General features: G+C 43.6%; 1 protein-coding gene across 1 annotated transcript; it reads right to left on the bottom strand.

The window, feature by feature from the left end:
• Positions 1-701: 701 nt before the first annotated feature.
• mblac2 (metallo-beta-lactamase domain containing 2) lies at positions 702-24,439 on the bottom strand. Its single transcript, XM_060907090.1, has 2 exons — positions 23,901-24,439; positions 702-8,220 (listed from the first exon to the last, which is right to left on the bottom strand). Exons 1-2 carry the CDS (start codon positions 24,340-24,342, stop codon positions 7,832-7,834), a joined length of 831 nt encoding a protein of 276 aa, XP_060763073.1. The 5' UTR covers positions 24,343-24,439; the 3' UTR covers positions 702-7,831.

Raw genomic sequence — 24,439 nt, 5'->3', positions numbered from 1 at the left:
TTCTGGCATAATAACCTTATCCCATCTGTGAAACATGGTGGTGGTAGTATCATGGTTTGGGCCTGTTTTGCTGCATCTGGGCCAGGACAGCTTGCCATCATTGATGGAACAATGAATTCTGAATTATACCAGCGAATTCTAAAGGAAAATGTCAGGACATCTGTCCATGAACTGAATCTCAAGAGAAGGTGGGTCATGCAGCAAGACAACGACCCTAAGCACACAAGTCGTTCTACCAAAGAATGGTTAAAGAAGAATAAAGTTAGTGTTTTGGAATGGCCAAGTCAAAGTCCTGACCTTAATCCAATCGAAATGTTGTGGAAGGACCTGAAGCGAGCAGTTCATGTGAGGAAACCCACCAACATCCCAGAGTTGAAGCTGTTCTGTACGGAGGAATGGGCTAAAATTCCTCCAAGCCGGTGTGCAGGACTGATCAACAGTTACCAGAGACGTTTAGTTGCAGTTATTGCTGCACAAGGGGGTCACACCAGATACTGAAAGCAAAGGTTCACATAGTTTTGCCAGTTACAGATATGTAATATTGGATCATTTTCCTCAATAAATAAATGACCAAGTATAATATTTTTGTCTCGTTTGTTTAACTGGGTTCTCTTTATCTACTTTTAGGACTTGTGTGAAAATCTGATGATGTTTTAGGCCATATTTATGCAGAAATGTAGAAAATTTGAAAGGGTTCACAAACTTTCAAGCACCACTGTATATAATGTTATGAATGTAGGTACAGATCATTACAGGTGTTAGAAAAAGTGTTACCAAAAAATGTTTGTGCTCATAAAAGAAAAGGTCCAACTCAGCATTAATCAATCAATTAATTCAAGAACACAAATATTATAACATTCGTATTCATGACCAAAATTTCTGACGCAAGATTCACTTGAACTTTCCTGTTAGTCTCTGTGCTTAATAAACAAACAAACAAACAAACAAACAAACAATCACATGCAAAAGTTTGCTTTGGCACACAAAATTAATACAACGATCTGCACACCACACCTTACTCACTCAATGACTTTACCCTGTCTCTGTTCCAGCTAATGTTTACTATTTACAAGGAGCTTCGTCATTAACTGAGGTTCGGAAAATAGCGATGAAAGATTGTCACCCTGTCACGTCAAGTGATAACTTCTTGTAATCTGCTACTCTGTTCACCTTTTCAACCCAACAAGCTTTAATTTCCTCACACGTTATCACTGAAATTACGATATCCAGTATGCTCTCAGTTACAGCTCGCTGAACAGAAATACATTCATTAATATTCAGCTACATCCGGTTTAATTTTTTTTTAAACATCTGTCACGTCACACTTAAATCCAAAGAAATGTTCTGTACATTTTCAAATCTCATCATAGAACCATAACACTTTCGCAATACTTTCTGGATTATCTGTCCATCTTTGATGGAGAACATCTGGTGTAGTCTGCGGTCCTGCAGATGTTCAGGATCTGTGTAATTGGAAGATACTCAACCGAGCTGGATTAAAGATGAAAACTAGAAGGGTACTCGGTTAAGTGAATACCTCCGCCAAGCCACATATTAGAGTATCCAGATGTTTCCTGTGTTTACGTACATGCAGTATATATCAGGATTTTCATCAAAATCTCATTAATTGTTCCATGGCTCAGATTTCCTCAAAAATCTGTTCGCTACTTTTTGAGTTACGTTGGGAACAAATGAACAAAAACAAACGAAGGCGAAAACAACCTTCAACAAAAGTTTGGTGGGTGTCATGAGGCTCATGTTGAAAATCTCTCACAAATGGAAATTTTTTTTCATCCATTTTCAGTTATGAAGTGAAGCAGATGTTCATTCGGACTTGAGAAAGATTGAACTTCATTCTTTCGTTGCTACTGTAGTGTGTATTGTGTCACCAACCCCTCGGGTTTTCAGATGTTTCTGCATAGATGAAGTCACTGTAGTGCGATCTTGGAGCTACATCAAGTGTGCATGCCACAAAAACTATTATACATACACACACACACACACTTTTCCATATACTGTACGCATAATGACAACAGTCAGTTCCGGTCCACTGATGTGATCAGCAACCGACATTCCAAGGGTGCCGATATTTAGTGTAAATGCATTTGGGTGGATCACTGCACTTGCTTGTGTTTACTACATAAAATTCCACGTCCTAGTTCAAAACGGTTACTCCAGTAGTACTAGTGACATCAGCGTACAGGGAATAAATGGTAAATTTTTCATGAATATACTGGAATTTAAAATATGAAAACAAAAATAAACAAAACCTTGACCATGTAGTGTTTGAAATGTCAGTTAGTCAGTATTCATTTCTTGTTTACAGAACTGTTGTACAAAAACAAATATCATACTCACAATTGTGATGTTATACTGTATTATTATACATGCAGGACACTTTTTTGATGGAATAAAAATGTGTTCTATTCCCTTCTCGCGGCTTTCATTCATTTGCTTTGATAGCATGCAATATTGTTAGCGTATCGCTTATCCTACGTGTATTACATCACTCTAACCAATGGAGAATGAGCATTGAATATGGTTTACGATATAAAGACAACGTGACGTCACACGTCGGAGACGTAAAACTTCCGCGCTAGCGAGCAACTGGGACAATTTGTAAACAAACATGGCCACCAGGTCTGCTTCATTAAATACTGAAGATTTTGGGAGAATTTTGAAAAAAGAGAGATGCAGTGAACACCCGAAAGGAATGTGCATGTATGATAACAATAATGGCTGGGTTTTTTTTCATGGTATATCAGATATGTTCCATTCAGCTACCATGATACTGAACGAGTCGAAGACGAGTAGCTGAATGGAATATATATGATATACCACTCAAAGCCAGTCAATATTATTTAAATATTCAACATACAGGGCGGCACGGTGGTGTAGTGGTTAGCGCTGTCGCCTCACAGCAAGAAGGTCCGGGTTCGAGCCCTGTGGCCAGCGAGGGCCTTTCTGTGCGGAGTTTGCATGTTCTCCCCGTGTCCGCGTGGGTTTCCTCCGGGTGCTCCGGTTTCCCCCACAGTCCAAAGACATGCAGGTTAGGTTAACTGGTGACTCTAAATTGACCGTAGGTGCGAATGTGAGTGTGAATGGTTGTCTGTGTCTATGTGTCAGCCCTGTGATGACCTGCTGACTTGTCCAGGGTGTACCCCGCCTTTCGCCCGTAGTCAGCTGGGATAGGCTCCAGCTTGCCTGCGACCCTGTAGAACAGGATAAAGCGGCTAGAGATAATGAGATGAGATGAGATATTCAATATACAGTATAACTGCACTCTTGCTTAGGTAATATGGTTTAAATATGTTGGTATGCCTTCAGTCCAACTTGGACAAGGTTATCTCAGTAGGTGACCTTGTCATGTTTGCTTTAGAGAGCTATGGAGAAGATCGGTCCCACTTGCAAAGCAGATTAAGGGCTTCTCTGGATTATATTCTAGAGATTTCTGTTCACTGGACACAAAGTATATCAAAGATTTATCTGACCACCAATCACGTACAGGAGATACAGTATAAAATTAAAAAAGAGAGATCAACATTTGAATATTAAAAGCTACCGATTTCTTAAATATCAATTTAAACACCACCATATACAAATTTAAAAAAAGACCCGGACACTTGTAGTTATTTGTAATCAATCAATCAATCAATCAATCAATCAAATGAATCTTTGACATGAACCTGTGCAACCAAAAGTGTGTAATTGTTGAAATGAAGTTTTCTGTAAGGAGATGTTGATTCAAAATTTATGCACGGAGTCTCTAGTGTCAGCATTTCGTAAGTCATATTCCACAACATTAAACTGAACTATAAACAAAAGTACGGCGTGTCGTGTCGCTCTTTAATAAATAAAAAGTTGTTCGTATTGGCGCCCGATTGACGCAAGAGAAAAGCATTTACCCAATCGTCTGGAGTTTATGGGTTTGAATCCTGATGATCCCACAGCCAAGTGGGATCCCGAAGTCCAAGAGAACAAAACTGACTGGGCTCTCTTGGTGGAAGGCGTGGCATGCTGTCTCTCCCTAGCTATTCGTGGGCTTCTGTGAGCTTGTGCATGCACATGAAGGCAGACAGCATTTCCTCCCAGTGCATTATACCACCTCACTGAACAGCAGTTCAAGATTCGGTTGAGTGGCATCACGTGATAGCCTTCGCCCTCCCTGGTTGGTAGCTGTCATATGATAAGCGAGACCTGATTAGTGGGTAAGACTAAAATTAGGGAGAAAATGAACAGGGAAGATAGGGGAGTTGTTAGCTTTGGAAAACTGCTGTAGTATAAAAAATATAAACAAGTGTTTTATTGGGAAATACGCCACCCGTATTTTTCATACGAACTACATCTGGGACATGGAGAACCAAAACCGTGACAAATCTCTACATGTCAGTTGTGAGGAAAATCAATGAATTGTTTGTGAATGAGTCTATATAATAAAGAACTATATACTGTGGCATAAAGATATGAATACCCTGTCCACACTAGGGATTTTGTACCGATACGATACTACTTTCGTACCGCAACACCTGTCCACACTAGCAACTATACCGGTACTGTAGTGGTATAACTGTATCGGTACGAAACCCACAAATGTATGGGTTTCATACCGGTCCAGTATCGGTACTGTAGCGCTTCGCTGTAGTGTGGACAGATGAAGCGGTTCTGTATCGATACAAATATAATGCGCATGCACAAAGTCACACACCTCAATCGATGTCTTCGCTGAATAAAATAGTGAAGAACGGAGATTTGTTTGTTTCTTTCTCAACTCCCTCGCGCGTTTTATACGATTCGACTGAATAAATGACCACCAGAAATACAGACTGTACACTGACAACAAAAAGCACACACACGTTGTTTCATCCGCCATATTCTCGGAAGGAAGTTACTCGGTAACCACGGAAACATTTCGCGCACGCGCATTTCAACTACCGTGAAAGAAAACCGCAAACATTTCTCGCTAGTGTGGACAGATGCACTAAACTGTACCGGTATACTTTGGATCAATACAGTTATACCACTATCGTACCGGTATAAGTGTGAATACAGCATAAGTTTATCTTCCAGTGGTGAACATATTCACGAGCAAGTGAAGCGAGTAATGTTCTTTATATTATATGAACACATCCACAAAAAAAAAAAAAAAAACACAAGTTAATCAAAAGAATTTTAATTTTGAACCGGGTCGCCATCATGACAACACGCATCTAGTCAGCGGGAAAACACTGAGAGTGATGTCATCGGAGTGAAATATCGGAAATTATTCTATCCACATGCACCGGATATGAGCAATCGCGTGCTCTGATTGGCTACTCTACTACTAGGATATCAGCTCATATACCGTGAGTAGAGAAAAACAAAATAGAGGAGCGTGTTGCTAAACCGACCGAGGATGAAACAAAACCTCTACTCGAAAACAAAACCCCAAAAATCAAGTATTTAAAAGAAATCGCTAAAAGAATATAGGGTCCCCCCCCCATATCTCCTGTTCCACACTCCAGCCCAGTCGATGGCGGTAATGCACTTTTAAGTTGGTTTGCCAACCACCAAAAAAGAAAGAAAAAAAAAAATAACCTGAAGAAGAAAACCCCAAAAATACAAACAAGCAACAAAATATATGGAATAAAAGTATTTGACGGTAAGAACAAGTCTTTTTTTTCAAGAATTATTATTATTATTGCATTTTTCACAAATTGGTGTTGTCGTCATTTCGCCAGCCAATTTACATTCTAAGCTGAGATTATTTTGTTGGATGTTTTGTATAAAGTTTTTATTAATCGAATTTGCAAAAAATAAAAATGCTCTGTTTCTTAAAATCCAGTGAATGTGGATAGAATAAAACAGTTATTCCACTCAATCTCATCATACATAGCTTATCGCCGACTCGGTGCTACGCACCTCATCAGCTATCAGCTCATGTACGACTCGATTTCATGGAATAACTATTAAACATGTTACTCAGATCCATGATGTATTTCGTATGAAAAAATGAGTTTTTTGAACACAAGACGATAAAACTTCATATCTTCAAGCCAGTGTGATTTTCTTTTTATTATATCGACACATTCACAAACCAAAAGTACCCAAATTTATCAAAAACAATTCATCGATTTCCTCACAAGTGACATATAGAGATTTATGTCATGGTTTTGGATCTCCATGTCCCGGATGTAACTCGTATGAAAAATACAAGTGGCATATTTCCTATATATAAAAGCAGAGCTCCCAGTGGAGTGTAAAATGTGTTCGTAAATGGCGGACAGAGCTGTCAGTCCAGGAAGCTGTATTTATTATGCTACAGACGCTCACTGCTGTGTTTATATTCACCACGTCAGAGGTTTAGTACGGTATGCTATAAAGTCATCCTGATATGTACAACGTAAAGTTTGTGTTCACTGTTTACTGAGACTGTTTTGTTTGTGTTCGGTGCTTTGGTTGAACTGTGGTTTAGCACAAAACTGAGTAAAAGAGGCTAACGGTGCACGTCTGGCTAACTTGTAGAGGTTTGCATCCTTGGTTGAGCAGCGCAAGGTGTGTAACGTCCAGAGCATAGTCTGCAAAATTGTGGGTTTTTTTTTTTTTATTACAACCATGTTACGTTAATTATTTATATTTACTTTAGTTTTCGGGGTGCTCTGTATACGGTGTTTGATGTCCGGTGTTCGAGGCTATACTCGTGTTCAAGAGGAACAAAACGCATATGAACCGGTCAGAGACTTCATGCCAAATAATCCCAAGTTATTTTTTTAACAAAGGAAATTAAAAATAAAACCCTGTTTGTAAATAAAGATACAAATTTTGCTGTCCCGTGGTTAAGTGTTTCTGAGATATGTTGCGCTGCACTTATAATCAGGGTCCCTGTGATGGTACATGTTCATATGCAGACATCATATAGTCACAAAAGTCATCAAAAATCAGGTCGATGCGCTACCAGATTCTCTTGAGTATGGAGCATCGCTCAAATACTGCTATTGTTAAATTAGATTAGATTAGATAGCACTTTATTGATCCATTTGGGAGGGATTATCTACTATCTACTAAAATGATCTACTTTGGGCGGTGAACAGCCCTCCCTATTGTTGTTTATTTTCCTCAAACAGCTCACCCTAGCGTGATTTATTCCACAATGCCAGGGTGTAACAAGCGAGCTGAATGATTTCTAGACGTTTGGTTAAGCAGCATTGTTGAGCTGCAAGACGCGAGTAATACTGATATGCAAGGCTTTATGCTTTAGTGTGTACATAAAATGTCATAAAAAGTACTGTCTAACTGTCCAGGGACCACAAGACTAGTCAGGAACTGGAGACAGAGCAATGTAGAAAAGTAAATGCACCTCATTAATACCAAAAACTACAATACCATAGGTGATAATCTGTGCTACACTCTGTATAATGCTCTTAGAACATCATTTCATAATGCAATTATATAATAAAGCTTCATCCTGACTTAATAGAGGACAGATCTCGGTTAATATAAATGTCACAGTTAACATTCAATCCCAGCGTGTCATCCTGCTGACACTAAACACAAGGAGCATTGGAAACCTCAGAGCTGTGCCTCGAGTGATACGGCAGAACAGGAGATTTCTAAACGAACGTACAGCAAACGCTCCATTTTGCCCTGGATACGTTACTCGAACTCTCGACTTGGTCTTAATTTTCTGAGTTTTAAATTATAACATGAGCGCTTGAACAATATCTATATTTATGCATTATAATTCTTGTTTCATTTTAATTCCAATCAGCTGAGTATCCAACCTCCACTCTTACACCTCTGAATCCAGACGATCCTTATTGCTCAGTGCTGAGTTTGTTGCATAAAGTTTGAATAACTAGTAACAGGCACAGCAGGCGTTGGAAGCCCGAAGTGCCAGACTGGCTACAGACTTCACCGCACAGGCTGTCAACCTGTGACACGTTCCTGCGCTGGAGATGTAGGTGGAGGCCAGCCGGTGGAGCCTCTTGGCCCCGAAGGCGTTATAGTGGCCAGGCATGACCTGCTCCACTTCCTCCTTGTCCACCATCTCAACCAGCCTCTGGCAGCTACGCACATAGTCCCCGACGGCGCTGTAGGGCAGCCAGTCGATCATGGAGCCGTCGTAGACCACGTCGCCGCTGAACAGTAGCTTGTTGTCTTTGTCATGGAGGCAGATGCTGCCTCTGGAGTGGCCTGGCATGTGGAGCACCGTCAGCTGCCGGTCCCCGAGGTTGATGACATCACCTGAAAAAAAACGAGAGGAACAAGGGAGTACAGCAACTGGATAGGAGACTGCATTGCAGCACTGACGCAGCATAAGCTGTATTGACCAGAGAACAAATTATTAGGGGAAATGGAGATCAGGTGACGGAAAGCAACACGTCCACAAACAGAGGCAATGTGTTCCGTTAATTTTGCTTCTATAAGAAATAAAAGGTAGAGAGAAATACTGCCAGGCTGAAGTATGTATACTTTAGTTTTTAGATCAGATTTAAGAATCTGACAACATTTGGAAAGACATACACTGCTGCTTTAGGAACAATACATTACACAACTTGCATCTAAATCACTCCAAGCTCTTTTTCATTATCTCATCTCATCTCATTATCTCTAGCCGCTTTATCCTTCTACAGGGTCGCAGGCAAGCTGGAGCCTATCCCAGCTGACTACGGGCGAAAGGCGGGGTACACCCTGGACAAGTCGCCAGGTCATCACAGGGCTGACACATAGACACAGACAACCATTCACACTCACATTCACACCTACGGTCAATTTAGAGTCACCAGTTAACCTAACCTGCATGTCTTTGGACTGTGGGGGAAACCGGAGCACCCGGAGGAAACCCACGCAGACACGGGGAGAACATGCAAACTCCGCACAGAAAGGCCCTCGCCGGCCCCGGGGCTCGAACCCAGGACCTTCTTGCTGTGAGGCGACAGCACTAACCACTACACCACCGTGCCGCCCTTTTTCATTATTATAATTTAAATGAATCTAAACTAATATATAAGAGTAGTTTAAAAAAAAAAAATTGAAGGTGCCTTTTTTTTAAATTTAGCTTTTGCCATAGCGAAATATATAAAATAGTTATTCCATGAAATCGAGTCGTACATGAGCTGATAGCTAAACGCCAGGTACGATGAGATTGAGTGGAATAACTGTTTTATTCTCTCCACATTCACTGGATTTTGAGAAACGGAGCATTTGCGTTTTTATTTTTTGGAAATTCGATAAATAAAAACTTTACACAAAACCTTCCGACAAAATAATTTCCGCTTAGAATGTAAACAAACTGGCGAAACGACACGAGTAACTTGTGAAAAATGCTATGATAATTCTTGAAAAAAAAAAAGATATGTTCTTACCATCAAATATTTCCATTCCATATTTTGTTGCTTTTTTTGTATTTTTTTAGCGTTTTGTTTTCGAGTAGAGTTTTTAATTTCATCCTCGGTTGCTTCAGCAACACGCTCCACCATTTTCTTTTTCTCTACTCACGGTACATGAGCTGATAGCTTAGTAGTAGAGTAGCCAATCAGAGTGCATGATTGCTCAGATCCAGTGAATGTGGATAGAATAAACATACATACATTATGGCTGGGGGCGGCACGGTGGTGTAGTGGTTAGCGGTGTCGCCTCACAGCAAGATGGTCCGGGTTCGAGCCCCGTGGCCGGCGAGGGCCTTTCTGTGCGGAGTTTGCATGTTCTCCCCGTGTCCGCGTGGGTTTCCTCCGGGTGCTCCGGTTTCCCCCACAGTCCAAAGACATGCAGGTTAGGTTAACTGGTGACTCTAAATTGACCGTAGGTGTGAATGTGAGTGTGAATGGTTGTCTGTGTCTATGTGTCAGCCCTGTGATGACCTGGCGACTTGTCCAGGGTGTACCCCGCCTTTCGCCCGTAGTCAGCTGGGATAGGCTCCAGCTTGCCTGCGACCCTGTAGAAGGATAAAGCAGCTAGAGATAATGAGATGAGATGAGAAATTATGGCTGGGAAACCACTACAGCTTGCGCCAATTAGCCTAACCTGCATGTCTTTGGACTGTGGGGGAAACCGGAGCACCTGGAGGAAACCCACACAGACACGGGGAGAACATGCAAACTCCATAAAGAAAAAGACCCCTGTCGGCCACTGGGCTCAAACCCAGAACGTTCTTGCTGTGAGGCGACAGTGCGAACCACTACACCACCATGCCGCCAGTAAGTGTGAATGAGTGTGTGTGTGTGTGGGGCATCTGGTAATGGACTGGTGTTATATCAAGAGTGTATTCCCATCCCACACCCAGCAGTGATGGCTAGTGCTAAAACTTTTTTGGGTTTCAGGACACTGATGTTTTTTTATTCAAAAATTCTGGTCCACCTTAAAATGCTACAGAACCGACAAAACGTCTCCGGTAGATAGCAACATTTACTCAGTGAAGGAAACTTAGCTATACAGTAAATAGATAAAAACATCATCCAATAAATAGATAAGAACATGCAGTAAATAGATAAGGCTTCTCACGCCAATCCTGTGGACTTTGTTCAGCAATGCTAAGCTTGCCAAAAAAACAAACAAAAAAAACCCCACGTAGCCTCGTTTTAGGTCTTGTTGAACCCCAGAGTTATCCACAATGCTTCAGTGCTGTCGCTCTTTAATAGCAAACATGGAAAGCAATAAAAGGCATTTCTTACATCACATCTAACCAGCCAACTCCATTTGTCAGAACAAGAGTGGGACTCGTGCAGCTGTAGCTATATTAACACCGGGTGTGAACTTGAAAGACATCGTTGAGAATTGTCCAATCACATTAGATTAAAAACATATACGAATCAGAAACTTGTTTTTTATTTCCATGGTTCCACTTGAAGTTGCCATCCTGAAAGTCCCAGTCAGCTAGCCAACAGCTTGCCCCTTTCACATCCGAAATCCGTTATTGTACGAGGGGAAAAAAAAAAAACCAATGTGGGATAGAGAACAAATTTTCAGTCTTCCATAAAGGAAGAGATATCGTGTATTCCCACCTGACTGTATTTAACAGAATGCTACAGTATTTAACCTCAGAGATGTAGAACATGCAAGACTGGACCCTCTTCTTCTTCCTCTTTCGGCTGCTCCTATAAGGGGTTGCCAGAGTGGATCATTATGATTCACATATTAGATATGGCATAGGTTTTACACCGGATGCCCTTCTTGACGCAACCCTCCCCAATCTCTCTGGGCTTGGGACTGGTAGTAAGTATGCACCAACTTGTGCAACCCCAGTGGCTGGGTAGTTTACCTAATCTGCATATCTTTGAACTGAAGGGGAAACCAGAGCGCCCGGAGGAAACCTCTCACATACCCCTTTTCCACCAAATCAGTTCCAGGGCTGGTTCGGGGCCAGTGCTGGTGCTGGTTCACAACTCGTTCAACTTGCGAGCCAGCTGAGAACCAGTTTGCTTTTCCATAGCTCGCGGTGCCAAGTGGAGCCACGTCATTACGTCGCTGTATACGTCAGTTACGTCGTCGTATACGTCATTACGTCGCTGTATACGTCAGTTACGTCGCTACGTTTACATAAACCTTGGAGCGAATATCAAAGCAAAAACAACATGGAAGAAGCAGCAGCAGCAGCAACAACAATAATAATAATAAATGACTTTGCGTTTGTACAGCTGCTGCTTCTCGTCGCTTAAAAATGGCGATCTTTCGCGGTCTTGTTATTGTTGTTGGTCTTAACAACTCCGCCCTCCGCTGACATAAGCAGTTCTTTCCTCTGGCCCAGCAGAGAGTTGGTGCTAGCCTGGAACTGGTTTTTCTGGCCCCAGAGCCAGTTCTTTGTCAGTGGAAACAGAAAACCCGGTTCCAAACTAAGCACTGGCCCCGAACCAGCCCTGGAACTGATTTGGTGGAAAAGGGGCAACAGACACGGGGAAAACATGCAAACTCCACACAGAAAGGCCCCCATTAGCCACTGGACTCAAACCCAGAACCTCAAGAAACACACAATACCAGATATGACATAATTCATGAGGCGGCAAGTCCATTGTTGTGAAAAGCCCCAACTGAGACATTATCTAGTTAGCAACATGACACAAATCGAGCTGCATCAAGTTTCTGTTGAGAGAGAGTTCTCTCCCTGTTTCTGAACATTTGTTTTGTTCAAGCAAAGCCCATTTATGACATTTTTGCTTTTATCTGCGATCATCTCTTGCTTGTTTTTTTTTAAGTTTGCTGCTAGTTGCTTTACATTGAGGCAATACACAAAGTTCCATTGCAATATCACTACATCATTTACATCACCGCCAGCAACGTCATGACCATCCCAACACGTAAATTGTTAATCTGATGGTTCCAATTCCCACCGGAGTCGTGGCAAAAGATTACCATAAATGTTACTAGGTTAGCATTACAGCATAATAGCAGCACATACACGGTTTTCAGTGAGTAGGAATGGGGTAGAAGAAACAGAAGTGATCTGTAATGGCGGACGGTGGGTGTGAACTTGAAAGACAGAATGGAGACCTGTCCAATCACATTACAGCAAAAAACTAACTGGCTGCTAATAAAAGTGGGAGTGTCCAGCTATGGAGATCGCCTGATTACAAAAAAGTTTAATGACTTCCATACTTTCTCACTTGGCTGGCGTTCCTAACCAGGAAGTATGTGTATTTCACACAGAAATTAAGCAGGATGTCAAAAATCCGAAACAATTTTTAATGAACGCTGACAGATCACAAGGTGTGTTGGATAAAAACTGTAAACGATTTTTAATTTCATAATGAATGTATTAATTAATTTAATAATGGGGAAGCCATGGCCTAATAATTAGAGAAGTAGCTTTGGGACCAAAAGGTCACCGGTTCAATTCCCTGTACCAGCAAGAATGGCAGACGTGCCCTTGAGCAAGGCACCGAACCCCCAACTGCTCCCCAGGCTGCTTTGGATATGTTGTACTGTACATCTCCCTGGATAAGAGCATCTACTAAATACCATTAAAGGTCTCCTTGCATCGTTTTTTCATTAATTGTGTGGTGGTCTCTAGTATGAATGAATGCCCTGTGAGCCGGTTTTGGTGAAAAAAAAATGCTGTGGTTCTCCTGTTTCAGGCTGTTCTAGTTTGCTGGAGGAGCGGGTGGCGGGAGAATGACAGGATTTCAGCTCTTACTCGTTAATATTCATGACATGTAAACGTGTTACCTCTGATTGGCTAACAGCACTGTGACGCTACCTCCAGTGGGTCAGAACAAGCAGATGTGGTGTCTTACTACGGCGAGAGAGAAGGAACAAACCGCGAAGGGAAAAATACCGCGCGCTGACGTCATTGAGGTGCGACGCGAGGAAATAAGAAAAATTCAACAAATGTTTGGGTTTTTACTGAACAAACAAACGAATAAAATGAACGAGTGACTTTAAAAAAAAATGTGGGTGTCTTTGTAAAAACTGTTTTGATTGGCTATTATGGTCTCGACGTCGATGTTTTGACCAATAACAATGTAGATAACACGAATTTTACATCACATTCAACGAGATTTAAAATGAGACTAAAGATGGCGACTTACAAATAATGTGTAAACATCGTTGGAGTTAATAAAGTTTGAACAGCATGAAGGAACATACCCCAACCCCCCGAAATTAATTTAAAAAAAATTCTCAACGGATTTGGCATAATATAAAAAGGTCGTTTTTTACTCAGAAAAAGCGGAAAACTCTCATCCCTGCCTAGCTTGTGACCATGTCATGCATGCTAACGTGGAGAATATCTCATCTCATTATCTCTAGCCGCTTTATCCTGTTCTACAGGGTCGCAGGCAAGCTGGAGCCTATCCCAGCTGACTACAGGCGAAAGGCGGGGTACACCCTGGACAAGTCGCCAGGTCATCACAGGGCTGACACATAGACACAGACAACCATTCACACTCACATTCACACCTACGGTCAATTTAGAGTCACCACTTAACCTAACCTGCATGTCTTTGGACTGTGGGGGAAACCGGAGCACCCGGAGGAAACCCACGCGGACACGGGGAGAACATGCAAACTCCACGCAGAAAGGCCCTCGCCAGCCACGGGGCTCGAACCCAGGACCTTCTTGCTGTGAGGCGACAGCGCTAACCACTACACCACCGTGCCGCCCCCGTGGAGAATATGAACATGCTATTTTGTAACAAAAACCTTCGAACAAAAAGTTCATGTTTTACTTCCAGCTTGTGAGCTGGTGGTCGATCGTCTTGACGGTATAGATCCAGGGATTAAATGCAACCTCGAAGCAAAACCACTACTGAAGGCACCGAAGTTTGAAAAGTCACTGTGGTTGAAATGATCAGAACACAGTACTAACGCTGCATTTTACTTCGCTGGTGGTGCTCCAAAGATAAATTCCAACCATTTCTTCTTCACCTCTTCTATCTTGGGCAAGAAATGCAACGTTGATGTCTTACTGCCACAAATAACACAGGCGCGAACTTGTTCAGACATGTTTTCAACTTGCTGTCAGGTCCTCTTCGTTAGCTACTGACGAGATGGGCTCTGCTCAGTGTTGCCAGATACTGCTGACGTTTTCCAGCCCAAAATATGTTCAAATCTGCCAAAATGCACTTAAAACTGCCCAATCTTGGGGGCGTCGTGGCTCAGGTGGATAAGGCGCCCTACCATTAATACGGGGACCCGGGTTCGATCCCTCCCCGTCTCTCTCTCATTTCCTGTCTCTACACTGTCCTATCCAATAAAGGTGAAAAAAGCCCAAAAAAATATCTTTAAAAAAACAAACAACTGCCCAATCTGGCAACACTGGCTCTGCTATCTCTCCTCGCGCTTAAATCCGAACTTCCTTCCCGTGGACGGTCGCAAGCCAAGGCAGGCGAGGCCATGAATACTAATTTACGAAGTGACGCAAGATCGTATGGCTTTTTCAGATCCGCTCGTTTTTCCGACTATTTTCTTTCATAAGCTAATACAGGGAATGGGGGTAGAATTACATTTTCACATGCAGCATGAATATGCAGCTCGGAGTGAACTATGGTATTTCAAAAAGAGCCAGTATTAAACGTTTTTGGTGGAAGGGCACCTTTAATGGAATGTAATTATTATTTCGCATTATATAGTTCATTTATGTTTGATATGTTTAAGTAGACGGGCGGCGTAGTGGTTAGCGCTGTCACCTCACAGCAAGAAGGTCCAGGTTCGAGCCCCGTGGCCGGCGAGGGCCTTTCTGTGCGGAGTTTGCATGTTGTCCGCGTGGGTTTCCTCCGGGTGCTCCGGTTTCCCCCACAGTCCAAAGACATGCAGGTTAGGTTAACTGGTGACTCTAAATTGAGCGTAGGTGTGAATGTGAGTGTGAATGGTTGTCTGTGTCTATGTGTCAGCCCTGTGATGACCTGGCGACTTGTCCAGGGTGTACCCCGCCTTTCGCCCGTAGTCAGCTGGGATAGGCTCCAGCTTGCCTGCGACCCTGTAGAACAGGATAAAGCGGCTAGAGATAATGAGATGAGATGTTTAAGTAGACTTTCTTTGTGAGATATTTAGAGGGGAGCAGTGCCCCAGCGTCCTGTATTGACGAGCTGCCACAGACACCCAGTGTTCCTGGCATAGGCTCTGGATTCACCTCAATCCTGACCAGGATAAAATGGTTAATGGACAGTCATGAATGAATGAATGAATGAATGATCATTGTGGGCTATTCGAACCACTGGAGCTATAAAAAACCTGACTAGTGGTGGTACATGCTTTGCACAAGACTAGTGCAACCCATATATGAATCCAGCTACAACTACCATTAGTCCCTTGGGCCCAATTCAGCGCACCATCATTGACTCACTCACTGCTGCTTCTGATAGTAAAATTACATCAGTGACGTCTCTGGAGAGCTGCTTTACTACAGATTAGCGTATCTGTTCTTGATAAATCACACACACTGATTCGGCAAATGATGCACGTGGAATTTGGGTTGGAACTGAATTCTGAAAGAAGGCACATCGTCAGTGCATTAGATAATTTCTGTTAGTATTACTTCATTCTTCAGCACTGGATCATAACAAAATCAGGCGTGCTTTGTAAAGTGGAAAGCTGGTGTAATTGATTTACTGACCATCCTGTAGTATAATTGTATAGCCTACCGTCCCAGTACAATTCAGACAGATAAGAAAACCACATTAGGCAGTAGGCTTGCTTCTCTGACCACGTTCATGCTCCTTTAATATTACTGTAATTCCATTGACTTCGATTCAACCAAAGATCATGCAAGGGTGGGCAAGATCACCGGCGTCCAACTGGAAAAATGATGAAACTACAGTGACATCAGACAGGAAGGGATTAAAAATCAGAGAATGTCATAATATATTTAATCTCTTTCATCAGGTTTTAAACTAGACTGGTATGGTGCCATGGCACAGCAAGTAACGTTTCCACAATCCGAGCTCTGGTGTGTGTCTGCTTGTTCTTTCTAACAGTGTCCAGGTTCCCCAGTTTCCTTCCAAAAACATGCCAATGGGGAAATGAGCAACTCTAAATTGCCCGAGATGTGAATACATGTGTGGATACGAGTCTGCATGGTGCCCTGAAATGGACTGGTATCCCATCCAAGGTGTATTCCTGTTTCATGTACTGATACATCATCATTTCCGTGAGTTCAATAGCGCTGGAATCATCCTTTCTTGCAGCTAAAGGATGAAGGACACAGCTCAGCATGGCCAAGTCGAAGGTATACAAAGGCACCACTGGCAGCCGCCATGCTACTCATACTCAGATATTCACACCTATGCGTGTCAATTTAGAGTAGCCAGTTAACCTAACTGCATGTCTTTGGACAGTGGGCAAAACCAGGAGGGAGAACATGCAAACTCCACACAGAAAGGCCCGAGTCGGCCACTGGGCTCAAACCCAGAACCTTCTTGCTGTGAGGTGACAGCACCAACCGTGCCACCCTTCCCTTCATGTACAGTGTTCTGGGTATAGGCTCCAGATCCACCTGGATAAAGCAGATACTGAAGGTGGACGAGTCCATCCATACATCATCTGTAGCCGCTTATCCTGTACAGGGTCACGGGCAAGCTGGAGCCTATCCCAACTGACTATGGGCGAGAGGCGGGGTACACCCTGGACAAGTTGCCAGATCATCACAGGGCTGACACATATGCCCCTTTTCCACCAAAGCAGTTCCAGGGCTGGTTCGGGGCCAGTGCTTAGTTTGGAACCGGGTTTTCTGTTTCCACTGACAAAGAACTGGCTCTGGGGCCAGAAAAACCGGTTCCAGGCTAGCACCAACTCTCTGCTGGGCCAGAGGAAAGAACCGCTTACGTCGCGGGGGGGGGCGGGGCGGCGTTGTTAAGACCAACAACAATAACAAGACCGCGAAAAATCGCCATTTTTAAGCGACGAGAAGCAGTAGCTGTACAAACGCGAAGTCAGCCATTATTATTATTGTTGTTGTTGCTGCTTCTTCCGTGTTGTTTTTGCTTCGATATTCGCGCCAAGGTTTATGCAAACGTAGCGACATAACTGACGTATACAGCGACGTAATGACGTGGCTCCCTTTAGCACCCCAAGCTATGGAAAAGCAAACTGGTTCTCAGCTGGCTCGCAAGTTGAACGAGTTGTGAACCAGCACCAGCCCCAAACCAGCCCTGGAACTGATTTGGTGGAAAAGGGGTAATAGAGACACACAACCATTCACACTCACATTCGCACCTACGGTCAATTTAGAGCCACCAATCAGCCTAACCTGCATGTCTTTGGACTGTGGGGGAAACCGGAGGAAGCGAGGAGAACATGCAAACTCCACGCAGAAATGCCCGAGTTGGCCATTGGGCTCAAAACCAAAACCTTCTTGCTGTGAGGCGACAGCACTAATCACTACACCACCACGTCACCCTGCCCTTCATGCAGTGTTCTGGGGATAGTCTCCAGATCTACCTGGATAAAACAGATACTGAAGGTGAATGAATGAATATAATCTTAAAAGTCAAAGTCCCTTCCCACACCATGTGGTGCATTTGGCAGTTCTGATCTCCGTAGCCCTCGGCCTCTCGCCTATTACATAGCTAGGGTTAGAGTGGGGGTCTAGTCCTCTAGTAACCATGAGAGTTTGACTCCCCACTCACACCTCTATTGCAGCGTGCCTTGCCAGACGGCAGCAGGATGGTCTTTGGTACGACCCAACCGTGAATAGAACTCATGATCTCCCGATCAAGAGGCGGACACGCTAACCACTAGGCCAACTCGCGATGAATATAATCTTAACTACACAAAACAATCAGAATAAAGAGGATTAGAGAGTCCTTTCAGCAAAAATACAAGCACTTTGTAACCTTATGTTCCTGTAGAGTATTAATGATGACGATGATGAAGAAGAAGCCAATAACTGACAACTCAGAGAGAGAGATGAAAAAGAAAAAAAAATTGATAGTTGCTCAAAACTACAGGATGATGAGAGGAGAATGATGTGTGTGAAAGGTAACATGAGTGCCATCTCACTTCCCCAGGATGTAATCGGGTCTTTCTCCCAGAGGAAGCACACGCCTGTGATTTGTGAACCATCTGCAGACTGGCGATGACGTGATGTCAGTGTGATGCTATTGGTTTACTTCTCCCTGCATCAGGACCAGCTGAAACACTGTGAGAGTATACCGCAGCTGCATGACCATGCATCATCGGCTCCAACTCTCCAGCTTTAGGGAACATTTAGAAAACCCTCCCGACCTCCCGCTGCCAACATAAAAATCTCCCGCCCGCCCTTACTACGCATGATTAGTTAAAAAAATATAACTTGATATGTTTATGTTGGGCAGCACGGTGGCGTAGTGGTTAGCGCTGTCGCCTCACAGCAAGAAGGTCCAGGTTCGAGCCCCGTGGCCGGCGAGGGCCTTTCTGTGTGGAGTTTGCATGTTCTCCCCGTGTCCGCGTGGGTTTCCTCCGGGTGCTCCGGTTTCCCCCACAGTCCAAAGACATGCAGGTTAGGTTAACTGGTGGCTCTAAATTGACCGTAGGTGTGAATGTGAGTGTGAATGGTTGTCTGTGTCTATGTGTCAGCCCTGTGATGACCTGGCGACTTGTCCAGGGTGTACCCCGCCTTTCGCCCGTAGTCAGCTGGGATAGGCTCCAGCTTGCCTGCGACCCTGTAGAACAGGATAAAGCAGCTAGAGATAATGAGATGAGATGATATGTTTATGTTGACGAAAATTAATAGTTGACCTTCCGCTTTTTGTGTGTCTGACATTGTATGGGTGGACTCAAGTGTGTACCCTGCGGTATATGCCGATTCAACGGTCAGTACACTGATTGGCGTAACAGGGGGATTGAAGTGAATGCCGGACGCATGCACGCGCAGATCAAGCGCGCATATGAATCGAGCGGAATTCGGTACGCCCAAGGGTCACACTGAGCCCACCCAACGTCTTAGCAGTTACCGATAAAGCATACAGATGGCACTATTAATGATACACGCGAGAGAACGAGAAAACCCGCGACACTCAACCATTTTGTTTGTTTTTTGCGTCTGCATTTCTCGCCTGCTCGTCTTTAACTAAACTTTATGTTCTCTTGAATGAGATAATGAAAAAATAAATAAACCTCCCTGTCTTTGAGGATGGCATGGCAGTGGACAAGTGGTGGGCAGATGTGCATACATGTCAACCTATACGGAATGTCCGCATTTTATACGGATTTGATTCAATAAACGTAGTATACGGGCGTATAAATAAAGTTATACGGATTCTTTAAAAAAACCTTCAATATTTATTTAGAGCTATAATCAATTCCCACGATGATAAAAGAACGCATAACATTTACAAACGTACTGTACACCACAGACAGCCAGTAAAGAGTCTTATGAAATCGCGCGTTATCTTGTGGTAGCGAGACTTCGTTCCACTTTTGATCATGCGCACACCGCATTGCGAGAATCCCGCCAACCGTGAAGTCATAGACATATAAACATAGACGCCGCCTTCTGCGTAGAATCATACGTCATCCTCGCCGCCATATTGGATGTGGCAAAGTGGAGATTCTTCAGCCGTCTCTGGTATAGCGTCTAGACAGTAGCCGAGAATAAAGATGCCTCATTCATGTGCTGCGTTTAACTGTACCAACAGGTTTACCGTCCAAACGAGCTCACATGGGATTACCTTTCACAGGTAAGACTGGAAAAATACTTTTCATTGTATTTGGTCATTATAACGTAATTTTACGAACAGATTTTCCTGACTTTGTGGCTAATATGAAGTTTCGCGCATAATAGCCGCCCGGTGAAACCTGTCTCCAAACAACGAAGTATTTTCTTCGTAACTACGCTGATAACACTTTGTGTTTTTGTCAAACATTGGAGCTTTGTATTCATTCTGAAGGTTTATTGTTATTAATATTGAATAAAAAGTAACTGGGATACATCATTGTTAATTATCATTCAAATTTTAGGTAAATTATTTTAATTTGCATCTTATACGGATTTTATAAGGGAAATACGGATTTTGGAGGTTGGTTATACAGGTTTGATTGACCAAAGGTTGACATGTATGGATGTGTTGTCATTGCAGGACATTGCAGATCAGAAAAGGTTCCCAGCACTAACAAAGCTCATACCCTCTCTGTTGGTTCTCCCCTATAATCAGGCAGCGGTGGACAGAATATTTTCTGTTGTGCAGAAAAATGCCACAGAATTTAGGCCATCTCTATCTACTGAAGCGACAGCAGCTATCTTATGTTGTAAGACAAACTGTGATGTGCCTTGTCACATATTTAAGCCCCCAAAGTGTCTCATAAACAGGGCCAAGTTAGCCACATCAAACAGTAACATGTCAAAGTAGTACTTAGTAAGTCTGACGTAGTCTTAGATTAAATGGGCTGGTTCACAGACGAGTGAAAATTTTGAAGAACATAATTTCTTGCAATTTATTTGTATTCAGAGACGAATATGCAAAATATAAATAATTTGGTTTGGGCAACCACAATAAATCGAAGATTTCTTGAGAATATCAGATATATAATGCAGTAAAAATGGACTGCTTGTTTACAAAATGATAGTGAACATGTAATCAGTGTCTCAGACGCTTTTCAAAATCGGCAGTTTAATAATGGACAGCTCTTAAATGAACCAATTGCTGTTTATAAGAATTTGTATGTGAAGATGTAGTAGGGAAAGGAATACATAATAATAAATTTTTTTTCGCGGCCCAAATCCTGCGCTCTGATTGGCTGGCGAGCAGGTCTGTATCCTACAGTATGGACCTCTGGCGACTCGCTCGTTCACAACAACAAACATAGTAGCATTTTTTGTCAACATTTATCTTTTTTTTTTAAATAAGATTTATTTATAAGATTATCAAAAATCTTAAATTTTTGCCAGCATTTCTCAGGAGAATAGCGTTAATTTTACATCATGGATAGCGATAACGACAGTCTTCACAGCGAAAGCGAGTTTTACTACCCTGAGGAAGAAGAAATAAAAGAAAACATTTCAGGAGAAAGCTAAAAACCTCTCACTTGCTAACGCCGAGCAAAAACATGGCTGAATCCTGAATGACTCAATTTTGTATAAATATGGGACTACATAGACGGCAAAATGTAGTTGTTTTCCTGCCATGGAAGTGCACTCGTATACCGAGGAGGAAGCAATTTGCATTACAGCCGTGAATGAGGATTCAAAATGGCGACTCGGCTCGGTTTTCCCTTTTGGGCGCTCTCATTTTCTGTTAGAATTTGGTAAAGAAAAAAATATATATATATTATTTACCAGCTTAAGTCAAACAAGTTTATTTGTATAGCGCTTTTAACAATAAACATTGTCGCAAAGCAGCTTTACAGAATTTGAACGACTTAAAACATGAGCTAATTTTATCCCTAATCTATCCCCAATGAGCAAGCCTGTGGTGACGGTGGCAAGGAAAAACTCCCTCAGACGACATGAGGAAGAAACCTCAAGAGGAACCAGATTCAAAAGGGAACCCATCCTCATTTGGGCAACAACAGACAGCATGACTATAACATTAACAGTTTTAACATGAAGACAGTTTCATTGATGTTATAACTCTTCTGAGTGCAAAACTGTTCATGACAACTGCAGTCCTAAAGTTAGCAAGTCAACTGTAGTCCTCAGCCATAAAAGCATTACTGTAAGAGTCCAGAGCGTCCTCCAGGTGTGACTTTCAACTGTCCTCATGGGGCCTCATGTGCCCCTTTTCCACCAAAGCAGTTCCAGGGCTGGTTCGGGGCCAGTGCTTAGTTTGGAACCGGATTTTCTGTTTCCACTGACAAAGAACTGGATCTGGGGCCAGAAAAACCGGTTCCAGGCTAGCACCAACTCTCTGCTGGGCCAGAGGAAAGAACCGCTTACGTCAGCGGGGGGGCGGAGTTGTTAAGATCAACAACAATAGCAAGACCGCGAAAGGTCGCCATTTTTAAGCGATGAGAAGCAGCAGCTGTACAAACACCAAGTCATCCATTATTATTATTGTTGTTGCTGCTGCTGCTTCTTCTTCTCTGTGTTGTTGTTGCTTCGATGTTCGCGCCAAGGTTTATGCAAACGCAGCGACGTAACTGATGTATACAGCGACATAATGACGTGGCTCCCCTTAACACCGCGAGCTATGGAAAAGCAAACTGGTTCTCAGCTGGCTCGCAAGTTGAAGGAGTTGTGAACCAGCACCAGCCCCGAACCAGCCCTGGAACTGATTTGGTGGAAAAGGGGTAATGGAGCCCTCTTTCAAGACCTCGGTCACGGTATTTCACGATACGGACCTCCCAGTTGGTAAATAACGTATTTATATATGTTATTTCTTAAATAATTCAAATTTTTCTAGTTTTGCTTTATCATTTCTCACAGCACTACTTGGATATATATGATAGGCTTTAATCAGTTAATGGTTTTATAGCTGGTTTACAGGTATGTATAGAATACCATAGTATGAAATTCCATACAAACCTGCAAGACATAGACCTACTTTTTCATGAAAATACAGATAAGACTTATAATGGCGGCGGCACAGTGGTGTAGTGGTTAGCGCTGTCGCCTCACAGCAAGAAGGTCCGGGTTCGAGCCCCGTGGCCGGCGAGGGCCTTTCTGTGCGGAGTTTGCATGTTCTCCCCGTGTCCGCGTGGGTTTCCTCCGGGTGCTCCGGTTTCCCCCACAGTCCAAAGACATGCAGGTTAGGTTAACTGGTGACTCTAAATTGACCGTAGGTGTGAATGAGAGTGTGAATGGTTGTCTGTGTCTATGTGTCAGCCCTGTGATGACCTGGCGACTTGTCCAGGGTGTACCCCGCCTTTCGCCCGTAGTCAGCTGGGATAGGCTCCAGCTTGCCTGCGACCCTGTAGAACAGGATAAGTGGCTAGAGATAATGGATGGATGGGTTTTACTTCCGTCCTACGATGTCTCACACACATCTTAGCGAATCTCGTTTACGGCCATTGCTTTGACATATGGACCAATATACACTCATAACTTGCTATAGCAGTGACAGAAATGCATTCCTACATTTTATAAAATGAGATCAATAGAATTTTGATAAGGCAGCACGGTGGCGTAGTGGTTAGCGCTGTCGCCTCACAGCAAGAAGGTCCGGGTTCGAGCCCTGTGGCCGGCGAGGGCCTTTCTGTGCGGAGTTTGCATGTTCTCCCCGTGTCCGCGTGGGTTTCCTCCGGGTGCTCCGGTTTCCCTCACAGCCCAAAGACATGCAGGTTAGGTTAACTGGTGACTCTAAATTGAGCGTAGGTGTGAATGTGAGTGTGAATGGTTGTCTGTGTCTATGTGTCAGCCCTGCGATGACCTGGCGACTTGTCCAGGGTGTACCCCGCCTTTCGCCCGTAGTCAGCTGGGATAGGCTCCAGCTTGCCTGCGACCCTGTAGAACAGGATAAAGCAGCTAGAGATGATGAGATGAGACTTATAATAGCTTCTGGAAACTACTCAGAAAGCACTGAAATGCACCCTCTTTGCAATTTCCCAGGCTGGAGCCTCTGATGCAGGACACTACACACCTTCCTGCAGGATGTGGGTGGGCTGCACTGCTTTCACTCTGTACTGCCTGGCCGTCCAGCCGGGCGACGGATCCTCCACGATCTCCCGGTCCGACAGCCACGTCACCGTCTCGAAGTTGTCTCCGTTGGCCAGGGCATCGACCTCAGCCTCGTGCACGCCCACCTGTTGGAACTGGTGCAGGCCGCCCGAGTGATCAAAGTGCACATGAGTCCCGATGGCCAGGAGCGGGTTTCTCTTCTTGGCGTCGTCTCCCAGCAGCCCCTTCGCGCTGATGTACTCGGGCAGACTGCGCAGGCCGAGCCCGGCGTCGATCACCACGTCCTGGTGAGATCCGCGAATCAGCCAGATATTGGCTCGATTCCCCGATTCGTAAAAACGCTCCTGGATCCAAAACACGCCGTTTTCCAGCGACTTGTGCGCGTACCAGTCCGTCACAGCCATCACACCGCATGCACGACTAATAATAACGAAGCAAAGCGGATTAAAACCCGAAATAATGCAGCACAACCGAACAGAACCTTGTTGTCAGCTGTGCTAG

The sequence above is a fragment of the Neoarius graeffei genome, chromosome 24 (assembly GCF_027579695.1).
Source record: "Neoarius graeffei isolate fNeoGra1 chromosome 24, fNeoGra1.pri, whole genome shotgun sequence".
NCBI lineage: Eukaryota > Metazoa > Chordata > Actinopteri > Siluriformes > Ariidae > Neoarius > Neoarius graeffei.
The sequence above is the reverse complement of the archived record's forward strand: the minus strand, read 5'-3'. Positions and strand labels throughout refer to the sequence as shown.